General features: G+C 42.6%; 1 protein-coding gene across 1 annotated transcript in view; it reads left to right on the plus strand.

Annotated features, from left to right (window-relative positions):
* MYOM1 (myomesin 1) overlaps positions 1 to 14,823 on the plus strand; it is a gene marked incomplete at both ends in the record, with an annotated part of 139,171 nt that overhangs the window by 59,568 nt on the left and 64,780 nt on the right. The window contains 4 exons of the mRNA XM_080714848.1: positions 383 to 524; positions 3,839 to 4,038; positions 6,031 to 6,087; positions 13,083 to 13,207. Of these exons, the coding sequence (XP_080570974.1) occupies positions 383 to 524; positions 3,839 to 4,038; positions 6,031 to 6,087; positions 13,083 to 13,207 (524 nt within the window). The remainder of the gene's footprint in view (positions 1 to 382; positions 525 to 3,838; positions 4,039 to 6,030; positions 6,088 to 13,082; positions 13,208 to 14,823) is intronic.

Consider the following 14,823-nt stretch of genomic DNA (forward strand, 5'->3'; position numbering starts at 1 on the left):
TGAAGAGCACACCTTGCTGTGTTGGTAAACAAATAAGTTTCGAAGCTTGCTGTATTAGAGCCAAACAAAGTCGTAGCCATGGTGGTGGTTTGATTAGAAATATAAGCACTGGTGGGGGCGAGGCTGCTAGTAATCCCAGTACTTGGCAGGCTGAGACAGGAGGAGATAGATACTTAGTGAGGCCCTCTGCAACTTAGCGAGACCCTGTTTCAAAATAAAGAATAAAATATAGGGCTGGGGGTGTAGCTTAGAATTAGAATGTCCCTGGGTTCCATCCCCAGTACAAAAAAAAAAAAAAAAATTGAGAGCACTGAGACCTCAGGTGGAAAAGCCGGAAGCGGCTGTCTGAGGGGTTTGATGGGATTCTCCGGTATCTCCACAGATGCTGATGCAGAGACTGAAGGAGCCCCTGCCTCGCCCTTGGACGTGGTGTGCTTGGATGCCAACAAAGATTACATCATCGTCTCCTGGAAGCAGCCAGCTGTAGATGGAGGGAGCCCTATCCTGGGATATTTCATTGATAAGTTAGTGTTTGATTTAACTTCACTGAGAGGTCTTTGGCCATAGAGGGGCATGCTTGACTTCTCCCATCATTACTAGGTGAAATACTTTCTTTTTTCTTTCTTTCTTTTTTTTTTTTTTTTTTTGGTGGTACTGGGGTTCCTGGAAGCCCTTCTACCTCTGGGCTACACTCCCAGACCTACTTTATACTTTTTATTTTGGGAAACAGGGTCTCTTACGCCAGCAAGGCTGTCTTCGAACCTGCGTGATCCTCCTGTCTCCGCCTCCCAAGCGCGGGGATTACAAGCGTGCGCCGCCATGCCGGGCTAGGTGAAATACTTTCTGTTCTTGTCCCCCCCCCATTTCTCTCTCTCCCCGTAAACACACGTGTATACATACATATCTATATCTACAGATTCATACCTACCTACCTATTTACCTAAGTTCCAAGCATACATTCTTTGAGTTTGACTATCAACTTGAGTCACTGACTTGGCATGCTATGGCAAACAACATCTTACAAATGAAGTAGCTGATATTCCATATATTTAATGTTTATATTCTTAGCATATCAGTAATTTTAAAACATTGACTTTAGGAATACAAACAGATTACTTATTTACATTGTAGGATGTGGTTTCAAGTTATTCAAGTTAAACAAGAAATAGCAACAAAAATCCCTAGTATTTAACTGGCTCTTTCTACAAATTCTTTCTGTTAACATTCTCCAAAACCTAGAGGTTCTGATATTTGTACTAACTAGATTCTACACATTAATTATTCAGTGAATTTGGACAATATAGATGACAAGTTTGGCCTAAATATATTTTTTCTCTTGATTTAGTTTCTGTCCAAATAATTGCTTCAATTCTCATTTCAGTTTTGACTGTGGAAATCACTAGAGACTTATAATCTGTGTTACTATAATGTAACAAGTTTGTACCAAGGTATTAATATTAAAAATATTTATAACAATAAGCAACTATATGTACATTGAGCTCACTTTATATAGTAAATTATATACTATTTACCATAAACATGAAATAATAGAAAAGTATCATTTAGTAATAATAAATCATGAAGGTTTATATAGATTCTTTTTCATACGGTAAATTTATTTTTCTTTTCTTTTTAAAATTATTCTAGTTATTTTTATTTTATTTATTTATTTATTTATTTATTTGTGGTACTGGGAGTGGAACCCAGGGGCTTTTCTACCTCCCGGCTATACTCCCAGACCCATTTTATACTTTATTTGGAAACAAGGTCTCACTAAGTTGCTGAGAGCCTCACTAAGTAGCTGAGGCTGGCTTTGAACCTGCGCGATCCTCCTGTCTCAGCCTCCCAAGCGCTGGAATTACAAGCGTGCGCCACCATGCCCGGCTTGGTTATTTCTATTTTAGAAAGGAAGGAAGAGAGCAGGACAGGAAGAGAGAAAAAAGCAGGAAGCCAGAGAGGGAGACAGGAAGCCAGTGAGCTGAACAGGAAGCTGGAGAGCAAAGCCAAACAGGAAGCCAAGAGTGAGGCAGGAGAAAGAGAAAAACGCGAGGAGCGAGCCATACTTCATACTTCTGCTTTATCGTCTTTGACAAATTTCCAAGGAATGCGCAACCTTTGATTAACGGAAGACTAAGGACCATCAGTGCATCCGAGTCTCCTCTTGCCTCAGTTATAGAAGTAACCACATCGTGACTAGTGCTTGTTAAGCGTTTACTACATGCACAGCACTGTTCTTAATCCTTTGCGTGTATTCACCACTAGCCAGGAACCATCCTGGAGGTAGATGGTATACGGCAGGTAGGAAAGGAGCAGCTGACGCACAGCCTCAGGCCATGAGCAGCGCTCGCCCAAGGCCACACGGTGGTGAGCAGCAGACGGGGACTCGGGGCTGAGCCTCGCTGGACGCTCGGGCTGTTTCTGCTCCAGCATGCTGTGGACGTCTCTGGGGCAGTGACTTTCCCCTTCCTTTGCGTTCAGATAGGGTGAGAAAGCCCACTCTGGGATCGCTGGTCACCATGACAGTGTCTGCATAGGGGAGAGGGGGAGTTCTGTAGAACTTCTGAAGACACAGTGGCGTGGAAAACTGTCCCGGGCCCTCGGCTCCCTGCCCTGCCCCACCCAGGGAAGGCCAGAATCCTGTAAAGGAAAGATTAGGGGAGACCGATGGGAGGGATCGAAGCTACGTTTGATCTATCCTATTTGTCTCCTAAAGATTCCCCTCCTCCCGCCCCTCTATCCCTGGGTACCAATTGTTATAAAAGCACTCAATTAGAAATGAGTTTCCAAGCACTTAATTTCCCCCCTGGATTCTTCCTGCCTCTCATCAATCTCATCTGTTAAAGAAACAAACACTCTTCCCCACACACAGCATATAGTGACCATCGAAAAGGAAATGCGGGCAGCTGTTTTCCAAGCTATAGTGCAAATAATTCTATTTATTTGTTTATTTATTTATCTCGTAACTGGAGACTGAAACAAGGGACATTCTACTCTGAGCTACACCCCCAGCCCTTTTTATTTTCTATTTTGAAATAGGGCCTTGCTAAATTGCTAAGGCTGGCCTGAAATCTATTATCTTCCTGTCTCAGTGTTCCTGGGATTACATGAAACCAGGGGCATTCTACCTTTAAGCTACACCCCCAGCCCTATTTCTTTTATTCTTTATTTTGAAACAGGGTCTCACTGAGTTGCAAAGGGCCTCACTAAGTAATAGCCGAGGTTGTTCAGGAACCATGATCCTCCTGTCTCAGCCTCCCAAATGCTGGGATTACAAGCGTGCACCACCATGCCCGGCTTATATTATGTTTTGAAACATGTTCTTTCTAGGTTGCTGAGAGCCTTGCTAAGTTGCTGAGGTTAGTCTTGAACCCGTGATCCTCCAGCCTTAGCATCCCAATTACTGAGATTATAGGTGAAATTTCACCACCCCTGGCTCAAATGATTTTCTTTTAAGGTGCCACCTTATACCAACAATGCTTTGATTTAAAAAAGAAAAATACTTAAAGAAGAAATCACTAATGGTAGACTGAAGGTATCAGTCAGGAGATGAGTGAGGGCGTCTCCCCAAGCCTCCCATGTACGGATTATGGAAAGCTGCCTGCTTCTCTTTCCCCCAACTCCTCTGTCACACCAGAAGCCCCTCAGCCTCCTGCCCTCAAGTTCTGGAACGATCTGAAGCTTCTTTCCTCTTGCTGCGTTTGAGTGGAAGCAAGCGCCTGCAGTTTACATAAGCAGCCCGCCATGACACCGAGAGCATAAGAAGCTGATGGGTGGTCTGCAGCCTGGAGCTCTTATTAACCATGTTTCGTGTAATCCCCTGCCCGTCACGTCTCCTCAGGTGTGAGGTGGGCACCGAGAGCTGGTCCCAGTGCAACGACACGCCGGTGAAGTTCGCGCGTTTCCCGGTCACCGGCCTGATAGAAGGGCGCTCCTACATATTCCGAGTCCGAGCTGTGAATAAAACTGGAATCGGCCTACCGTCTCGAGTGTCTGAGCCCGTGGCCGCTCTGGATCCAGCGGAAAAGGCTAGACTGAAAAGTAAGTGCTCTGCATTTATCCAGTCTTACCGTATCTTTCAAAGCAACTGCAACAGGCTTCGTTGCAAGGTTATCCCCCTCCCTTCCACTAGGGGGAGATGAGAACGCTAATATAATCCTTTTTAGGTAGAAAACCTTGCGGGCACAGGGAGAAGCTCAAAAAGTGTGTTTTGACTCATGTGTTCCCTCATGGGCTTTAGTGTATCCTATTATTTTTTTTTATCTATTCAAAAAAGTTTTTCTTGCTATTCTGGGTTCCAGGCATTATGTATAGAATAAAATACAAAAACAAATAGCATGGAGAAGATTTTTATTCACGTTATTAGTGCATTCCAGATACCGTTTTATTTCTGGCTCAAGGTAAATTTCTTAACCTTGAAGTCCTCTCTTAAAGAATAAATATCTCAAGAGTGTGGGTTTCTCTATATTACTGGAAAATATTTACAGTATATCTTGTTTAAATTCAAGTTTCCATATTAGACAGTATAAAAATCCTTTTATATATTTAGTCTTCAAGTCCTAATGTCAAAAGCATAGCCCATGACTTATGCCCTGCCTTTGTTTCATAGGAATCCACGGCATCCTCAATAACAGGGACCATAAAATGCCATTATAAGAATTTTTTCATAGTAACATTGCAATCGATACAAGACTTCTCAAGTTTGGCACTATTAACATCCTAGGCCACTAATTCTTTCTGTTGTGGTGGTGGCGGTATCAAGGATTAAACCCAGAGGCATTCTACCTATGACCTACACCCCTGACCCTTTTTATTTTTGTTTTGAAACAGGGTCTCACTAGGTTGCTGAGAGGCTCACTAAATTGCTGAGACTGGTCTCGAACCTGTGATCTTCTTGTCTCAGCCTCCCAAGTACTGGGATTACAGACACGTGCCATCATGCCCAGCTCCCAGTAACTCTTAGTTGGCGAGATCCTATGGGAATCCTTGGGGAATGCTTAGCAACATCCCCTGCCTCGCCAGTGGCACCGCTCCCCCACTGAGCCAATCACAGATGTCTCCAGACACTGCCAAATATCCCCTGGGAACAGAATCACCCAGGTGGAGGACTAGGGTCTAGGCTGTGTTTACAGTGCAATTCTTTGCCTTAATTATACGTATGGCTCCACGAAAGTCCAAGAAAAGATGTCACTTTTCCCTGCACCTGTGTCTAAATCAGACTCCCTGGTTGATCTACGATCACTTTTAACAACCCTCTGACTTCCCTAAGTTTGCAATCCCACTTCATGCTTTAAAATTCACTCCTCTTTCATATATTCTACCCCCAATAAGATGTTAGATGTTATTGGCTAGATAGCTTATTGGAAATAAGCTTTTAGCATCTTTCTGGTTTGGGGCAAACCCTGGTGAAACATGCCATGATTAAGGCAGGAGTTGAAACAGTCTCTTTCTAATGTTTATGGAGTCACAGAATGGATTTCTTCTTTAACTTTATGTCTGCCGCTTCCATTTTCCTTACCCAGGATTTAAAATGATTTCCTTGGTAGACAACGCTTTTCCAAATGTAACGGGGAAACCAGATTGCTTTTGCTGAACTTTCCCTCTGGATCATACTTCCTCTCGTTTTTCATCTTCATTTGAAGAAGAAGATGATAAGTAACTAGAGTGCTTGTAATTGTTGTAGAAATGCTTTCGCCAGACATAATACCCATAAAAAGGAGCAAGAACGCAACACGATTCAGGAATCCATGTTAAACGGCTGCGTGAGCTCAAGTTACTTACCTGGCTTGTTGAAGAACAACTCCCAGAAAAGTCGACTCATTCCATCCAGATACTAGGCTCTAGCAGATGGCGAGTCCCTCGAAGACAGAGGCCATGTCTCCCACAGTAACCTATGTATGTTTGATAAGATTCGTTAAGAAAATACACAAGTGAACCAGGAGCAAACCCGTTTGTGACTCGTCCGCACCTATTTACGGGTGCAGGTGCAGCCACGTCTGTGAATGACACTGATCGTTGTCTCTGTCTCTGCAGGTCGCCCTTCGGCACCCTGGACCGGGCAGATCATTGTCACCGAAGAGGAGCCCACAGGTAAAAGCCTGGTGTCCTCAGATACTAGGACTGACGTTTCGCATGCAGTTTAGCTTTTGTCGTAGAAGGCACAGTTGTATATTATTTAAGATGCTTTGAGAAGAACGTTCTAAAACCTCTGGAGATCGTAAAGTTATTTACCAGAGAATCGCCTCTTGGATTGGGGTTCTGTGGACTGAACCGGGTGCTCTGTTTGCTAAGCGCACACTCTACCCTTCAGCTACATTTTCAAGTCGCAGAGAATCACATTTTATTTTTAAAGGTTTATTAAGGTTCAAGTGTCGTAAACTGCACATATGTAAAATGTACAGTTTGATCTGTTTTACATGTGTACGTACCCGGGAAGCCATTGCCGTAGTCAAAATAATGAACGTGCTCACCGTCCCCCACGTTTTCTCATGCTCCTTGGGAATCCTCCCTCTTACCTCGCCCCACCCCCGTCCATCACTGACCTGCTTTCTGTCGTTATTTTGCGTTATTAGATAAATGAGATAATAATCATTTTTTGTCCTGTGTTTTCACTCTGCATAATTATTTGGGGACTTATCCGTATTGCTGCATGTCCACACTGATTCATTCCAAGTTGCTCTTTCTCTCGCCATTGAAGGCTTCTCTGGACACTCCTGGGAGCTGGTGTGGACACACGCACTGTCGCTTTTGTAGGATATACACTTAGGGGCTGAATGGATGGTTACCGGATAGGTGCACGTTTAATTGTTAAAGGAATTGCCACTCGTGCTCCAAGATGGTTGTCATGTTACACTCCCACCTGCACCCGGCGAGGGCCCCAGGGGTCCCTCACTGTTGCTGGTACTTGGTGTGATCGGTCTTTGTAGTTTTAGCCATCCGCACGGGTTCATAATGATGTTTCTTTGTGGCTTTGATTTACATTTCTCTAATAGTATTGAACACCTTTTTATGTGCTTACTCACCATTTTTGTGCCACTGGACATCTTTGTCAAATCAGAATACTTTTCCTCCCCCCAACCCCGGAAATGTTATTAGCTCTTATATTTTAATCTATGACTTTTTTTTGTTTGTACGGTAGTGGAGATTGAACTCAGGGGCATTCTACCTCTGAGCTACAGCCTCCCAAGTCCTGGAATTACAAACTTGCACCACTACACCTGGAACAACTCCTGTTTTTCCTTCCTTCCTTCCTTCCTTCCTTCCTTCCTTCCTTCCTTCCTTCCTTTCTTTTTTTGAAGTACTGGGGATTAAACCCAGGGGACTTCTACTTTGAAGTTATACCCCTAGCCCTATTTTATCCTTCCTTCCTTCCTTCTTTTCCTTTTTGCGGGTCTGGGGGTGGAACCTAGGGGCTTTCAACCTCTGAGCTACACTCCCTGCCCTATTTTTATTCTTTTTAATTTGAAACCGGGTCTCACTAAGTTGCAGAGGGCATCACTAAGTAGCTGAGGCTGTCCCTGAACTGCAATCCTCCGGTCTTAGCCTCCCGAATGCTGGGATTACAAATGTGCGCCACCACGCCCGGCTTATTATTTATTTTGAAACAGCGTCTCCCTAAGTTTTGGAGGGCCCCACTAAATAGCTGAGGCTGGGTGCAAACTGGCAATCTTCCTGTCTCGGCATCCCGCGTATTGGGATTACAAGGGTGCATCACCATGCCTGGCCTAGTTTACATTTCACTAGAGGTTCTAGCTGGAGCAACAAAGGAAGGAAAAGAAATAAAATGTATTTAGTTGAGAAAGGAAGCAATTAATTTATCTTTATTTACAGATGACATAATTCTCTATTAGAATATTTTAAGGAATCCTAAAAACAAAACAAAAAAATCTAATAACTGTGAGACTATTTTAGTTATGCAAGATCATAGCACATAAAATCAATATACAAGCCAGGCATGATGGCACATGCCTATAATCCCAGTACCTGGGAGACAGGAGGATGACAGGTTCAAGGCCAGCCTCAGCTACTTAGTGAGGCTCTCAGTAACTTAGTGAGACTGTTTCCAAGTAAAATATAAAATAGATCTGGGAGTGTAGCCTGGAGGTAGAAAGCCCTGGGTTCCATCCCCAGTACCACAATAAATAAATAAATAAATAGGAGTTGAAAATCTAAACTTCTTTGTCGTTTTCTCCTCTCAGTGGCAGAGCACTTAGTCTTTCATTGTCAAGTGTAACATTAAGCGTAGGGCTCTATTTTTTGTCAGATTGAGGAAGATCCCTTCTTTTCCTAGTTTACTAAGAGTTTGTATCAGGAACACGTACTGTATTTTGTCAAATTCTTTTTGTGCATTTATTGAGATACTTCATGATTTCTCTTTGCCACTAACAGTGGCAAATCGCATTGGTTTGGTTTCGGATTACTAAACCAGCTTTGCATTCTTGGGATGAAATACATCTGGTCATGCTACATCACCTTTTTATATTGTTGTTGATTTTTTTTTTTTTGCTAAAAGTTTGTGAGGAACTTGTAATCTCTATTCATATACATAGATGAGTTGGCTACTTTATTATTATAATATGAATATTATAATATGAATTTTACCCATGGTAATGTTTATGTTTTGTTTTTCTGAGAAATCTATTTTGATTTTAATTCAGGTATTCCAACTTTCTTTTGATGTCAGAATGGAATATTTTTTCATCCTTTTACTTTGTAACTATGTGTGTTTTTATATTTAAATTATGTTTCTTATAGGAAACATATATTTGGGTGGTTTTTTATTCAATTTGATAATCTTTATCTTTTAATTCAAGTGTTTTAACCATTTGCATTTTATGTGATTATTAATATGGTTAAATTTATTTTATTTTTGTGTGGTACTGGGGGTGGAACCCAGGGGCTTTTCTACCTCTAGGCTATACTCCCAGACCAATTTTATATTTTATTTGGAAACGGGGTCTCACTAAGTCACTGAGAGCTTCACTAAGTAGCCGAGGCTGAAACCAGGCGTGGTGGCACAGACTTGTAATCCCCGCGCTTGGTAGGCGGAGACAGGAGGATCGCGCAGGTTCGAAGCCAGCTGCTCTGGCTTAAGAGACCCTCTTTGTTTCAAAATAAAAATATAAAAATAGGTCTGGGAGTGTAGCCCGGAGGTAGAAGGGCTTCCAGGAACCCCAGTACCACACACACAAAAAAAAAATAGCTGAGGCTGGCTTCAAATCTGTGCAATCCTCCTGTCTCAGCCTCCTAAGTGCTGGTATTACAAGCATGCGCCACCACCCTCAGCAATATGGTTGGATTTAAATAAATAAATTTATCACCTTATTTTTTATCTATTCTATTTTGTTTTCTTTCTTTTGAATTAATTTTTCTTTTTCTTTTCTTTTTTTGTGGAACTGGGGATGGAACTCAGCGACACTCTACCTCCAAGCTGCATCCCCACCCCTATTTTTTATTATTTATTTTGAAACAGGGCTCACTGAGTTGTAGAGAACTTCACTAAGTAGCTGAGGCTATCCTCAAACCTGTGATTCTCCTGTCTCAGCCTCCCAAATGTTGAGATTACAAGCGTGTGTCACCACACCCAGCTTTAATTTTTTAATTATTCCGTTTTACCTGCGTTATGCACTGGCTGTCATTCTTTGTTTTAGCATTTAGTAATTTGAAATCTATCATATTCATGTTTCCTCGGCTTATTTTAAGTAATATTATATTAACTTTATTAGTAGTGTAAGAACTTACAACATTATTATTCTATTTCCCCTTTCTACCGTTGGTGCTATAATCGCCATGCATTTTTTGGCATACATGTTATAAACTACACGATATAATATTATGTTGACTTTAAATATTCACTTATCTTGCAAATTATTTTTCTCAGGATTGAACTCAGGGGCATTCTACTCCGAAGATACACCCCTAGGCCTATTTTATTTTTATTTGGGAACAAGATCTCTAGGTTGATGAGAGTCTTACTGCTTACTAAGGCTGCTCTCGAACCTGTGATCCTCCTGTCTCAGTCTCCCAAGTACTGGGATTACAAGTGTGCAGCACCACACCTGGCTTCAAAGACATTTAAAAAGTTTTCAAGATTTATTCGTGTTTTTACCATTTCCTCTGCTTTTCACGTCTTTGCATAGATCTGAATTTCTATCTGGTAAGATTTTCTTTCTATCTGTACCACTTTCTTTAACTTTCTTTTCGTGAAGACTATAAATTATTTTGTCTTTTGTATGCCTGAAAAAGTCTCTATTTTACCTGCATTTCTTAAAATATGTTTTCACTAAATATAGGATTCTAGGCTGACAGTTTTCTTTCAGTATTAAAGGGTTTGGTCCATTGCAGTGCAGATGCGCACTATAAGAATGGCCACTGTCATTACTATTTTTGTTTTTCTCTATCTGCTGCTAAGATATTCTCATTATCAGTGGTTTTAGACATCTGATTATGATGTGCATAGTTTTCTTTATATTTGAAGAATTTCCTGGCTCTGTGCATTTTTAGTTGTCATTAAATCTGGAAAACCTTCACTACTATTTCTTTATTTCCCGTTTCCTCTTCTGTCTTCTTTCCTTCAGAACTTCAGTGACCTGCCACTGAAATTGCCCGCAGCTCACCGAAGCTGTGTTCATTCAATCCTTACCCTTCGGAGCATCTGGAATATATTTATAACTGTCTTCATGTTCCTGCCTAATAATTCTTCTCCAGCAATTCACAGATAATAATGATTCCGTCATCCGTGGCATTTCTAGTTTTGTCTGTATTGGTTGATTCTTCTCATTGGGGGTTGTATTTTCTTGCTTCTTTACACACTTGGTAATATTTTATTAGACACTTTGGGTTTGCACTATTTGGTGCTAGATTTTTTTTTTAATGTCTAGGAATACACTTGAGCTTTGTTCTGAGAAGACAATTTAATCTTTTCAAGTCTTCCTTTTGTTATCAAGGAACTAACTCAACAAGTGTGTGTAAAGCAAGAGCAAAGAGAGAAGAGACTTGTGGGACTGTGCTCTTATTAAGGCCAAGGGTTGTAGATTAAAGAAAGCACATGGCAGCAGAGCGTGGTGGCCCACGCTTGTAATCCCAGTACTTGGGAGACTGAGACAGGAAGATCACAGGTTCCAGGCCAACCTCAGCAATTTAGCAAGGCCCTCTGAAACTTAGTGAGACCCTGTTTCAACAATAAAAGATAAAAATAGGGCTCAGAGGTAGAATGCCTCTGGGTTCCATCCCTAGTACCACAAAAAATTAAATTAAATTAAAAAAGAAAAGAAAAGACATGGGGAACTTATTTACAATATTCTGCTTTTGACCATGAGGTTTTATCATGATTATAGCCTGAGGGTGTACTGAGTTTTGGATCAGTGGAATGAGGAACAAGCAGGCTACGTACAAACAGACAGGCAAAGGGAAGTTTTAACTAAACCAAAGAGGACTGGGTGTGACTGGGTTTCAGACAACTCACGTCAGACCTAAAAAATGAGTGTCAAGGCAGCAACCATATTAAACAAATTCATGATACCAATTTAGAAAATAAAAAATCGATTGTATCCGGCAATCCTAGCTGGGTATAATAGAAATTCAAGAGTGGGGTTGGAAAAAGATAAGGGCACACTCCAGGAATACTCAGACCCTGGAAATCTCAGGGCATCTAGAGTTTAGAACCAAATGAACCCTCCACGAGCAGAGTTCATGCTGGCTAGAGATGAAAATAAGGCAGGGCACAAAATTCCACAAGGGATAGGCAGGAGCCAAGGTTCCAGTAGAGCTGGACTTATAGTTGAAGGTATGGTGAAGATGGCCCTTCTTAGGAGGCAGGGAGCGAGAGGCTGAAACTGCATTGATGCCGGAGGTCAGGTAAAGTAAGTGGCTCCAGGCTGGAAGGTAGAACAGAAATATAAACTCCATTGAAAACAACACGCACCAAAAGAGTTGGTTGAATACACTGGAAGTGCCAGAACCCTTAAAGAAATGACAAATGCTAGCTGGGTGTGGTGGCGCACGCTTGTAATCCCAGTACTTGGGAGGTTGAAACAGGAGGATCAGGGTTCTTGGACAGCCTCAGTTACTTATTAAAGTCCTCTTCGACTTAGTGAGATTCTGTTTTAAAATAAAAAATAAAAAATCAGGCCGGGTTTGGTGGCGCACGCTAGTAATCCCCGCGCTCGGGAGGCGGAGACAGTAGGATCGCGCAGGTTCCTAGTCAGCCTCGCTGGCTTGAGACCCTGTTTCCAAATAAAATAAAAAATATGTAATAAGTCTGGGAGTGAAGCCCAGAGGTAGAAGGGCTTCCACGAACCCCAGTACCACACACACACACAAAAAAAAAAATCAGGCCGGGCGTGGTGGCACATACTTGTAATCCCAGCATTCGGGAGGCGGAGACCAGAGGATCGCAGTTCACAGACAGCCTCAGCTACTTAGTGAGGCTCTCCGCAACTTAGTGAGACCCTGTTTCAAAATAAAAAGAATAAAAAACAAGGCAGGGGGTGTAACTCAGAGGTCAAATGCCCCTGGGTTCCATCCCCAGACCCGCAAAAAAAAAAATAAAATCAGGCTGAAAGTGTAGCTCAGAGATAGAATGCCCCTGGGTTCAATCCCCAGCACCACACACACACACACACACACACACACACACACACACACACACAGGAAATGACTTGCTTTATCTAGGACGTCTTGTATGTTTTCCTACGGGGTCAAATGGTGAGAAGAAGCACCCTTCCATTACCCCAGCACATCTGGTAGACCGAGGCCCGCGTGTCAGGCACGCTCTGCACTCAACATGGCCTTCTTCGTGTCCTTCAGCACCTGAGCACACACCGGTGTTCTCTTTTCATCTACTCAAATACGAACAATTCAAAGGCAAACGCCACGTCCCGGGTTCCTTAGGTCTTTGTTAAATGTTTGATGGCATCTGAGTAATTAAATGAATGGCGTTCTAGCAAGAAGCTTAGAGATGTTATTCTTTGTTCCATGGAGCCGTAACTAACAATTCTCTGGGAAGAGAGAAGCATCTTATGGCTCTCTGAGTGTCCTAGGTTATCCAGAACGTATGTCCCTCATTTTTCCTTGTTGTTTTTCAGAGGGCATTGTTCCTGGGCCCCCCACAGACCTCTCTGTCACCGAGGCCACCCGGAGCTACGTAGTGCTGGGCTGGAAGCCCCCTGGTCAGCGTGGCCATGAGGGCATTATGTACTTTGTGGAGAAGGTAAGACTCCAGCATCAGTGTTACCTCTGCCACTTCCTACTGTTGCTTCGCTTTGTTGTGATACCAGGGATTAAACCCTCTGAGCTCACTCCAGCCCTTTTTACATTTTGTTTTGAAACAGGCTCTCACAAGGTTGCTAAGAGTCTTGCTAAATTGCTGAGGCTGGCCTCGAATCTGCTCTCCTCCGGTCTCAGCCTCCCATGTACTGGGAGTACAGGCATATATCACCATGCCCGACGAGTTTTTATTTATTTATTTTAAGTAGAGTTTAAATTTCCAAGCCAGGCGTGGTGGTGCATGCTTGTAAGAGACAGCTTGGGAGGTGGAGACAGGAGGATCGCGTAGGTTCAAAGCCAGCTCTGCTGGCTTAAGAGACCCTGTTTCCAAATAAAAATATTTTTAAAAATATGTCTGGGAGTGTAGCCTGGAGGTAGAAGAGCTTCCAGAAACCCCAGTACCACCAAAAAAATAAAATAGAATAAATTTCCAGGAACAGTATAATTAGGGAGGGGGATGTCTTGAACTCCTTCAATCCTTGCAAACTGTGAACTCTTTCCACAAAAAAACGTATATCATGTAGAACTTTGCCAGAAAGTTCAAAGAGTTTATGGATCCCTGAGACTCACCCATACACTCCTAAGAGGGCCGCAGATCCCAAATCATTACGCTTGTAAGAAAAGAGATACTCCTTATTAATTATATCATCATTCCTTTAGTTCCCTGGAGTGAAAAACTTGCCTTATGGATTATAATGCCTCACTAATGTCTCACCAGCTATTCAGAGCTTATGTTGTATCACTTCATGTTAAATGTAAGACCCTGCAACCCTATCAGTCCATTTACCCCTCCCTCCTGTGCTTTATGGTACATGTGTTATAAATGTTATACCTACATGCATTATGAACCTCATAATAAAATGATATATTTTTGGTCTTGAAAAAAAAAAAGAAAAGAAAAGAGATACTCCTAATACTGGAGGTTGCCTTATGATGGGAGATGTCCTCCATCTCCCTCACTCTATTAACAGTGGGTTTTTTCTCCCTTCCACTCACCCTTGTGTCGTAGGGAATTGACATCAATGCGGCAGGGGGGTGAGAGGCCTGGAGAAGGTGCGCTCCTTTCAAACAGTGGGGAGAGGTGGAAACAGCAAGTCCTCACCTGCCACTGCGCTCAGCCAGGGCCACTTGAGGTGTAGGTGGTAGTACGGGGTTGGGGTGACCAAACCACCTGATATTGGCTAGTTCTTTCCTCCCAAATATCTTAGTTATGTTGGGGCTCAGAGCATTAGAGCCGCGTACACTGAGGGCCTAGCGTGAGTGGTGGATACGGAATGTTATAGAATGTGTGGGTGATGGGACTCACCACGCAGCCATGTTCACGGGGAGTTCTGGTCGGCATGTATGTCCAGAAAATGGCAGAGAGCCAAGACCTGGCCGGGAAATTACTGAGGAAACCGATTCAGCTGCCAGTGCAGAAATGCATGAGAGCCCGCAGGCAAGGCACAGGCCACGGGGACCAAGGAGTCCTCGGTTCACAGGACCAGGACTGGAAAAGAATGTTTAAAGAGAACTTGCTCTACAGTGAGGCTCAAAGGCCATTTGTTAAAAAAAAAATTT

The sequence above is a fragment of the Muscardinus avellanarius genome, assembly GCF_963383645.1.
Source record: "Muscardinus avellanarius genome assembly, chromosome: 17".
Taxonomy (NCBI): domain Eukaryota; kingdom Metazoa; phylum Chordata; class Mammalia; order Rodentia; family Gliridae; genus Muscardinus; species Muscardinus avellanarius.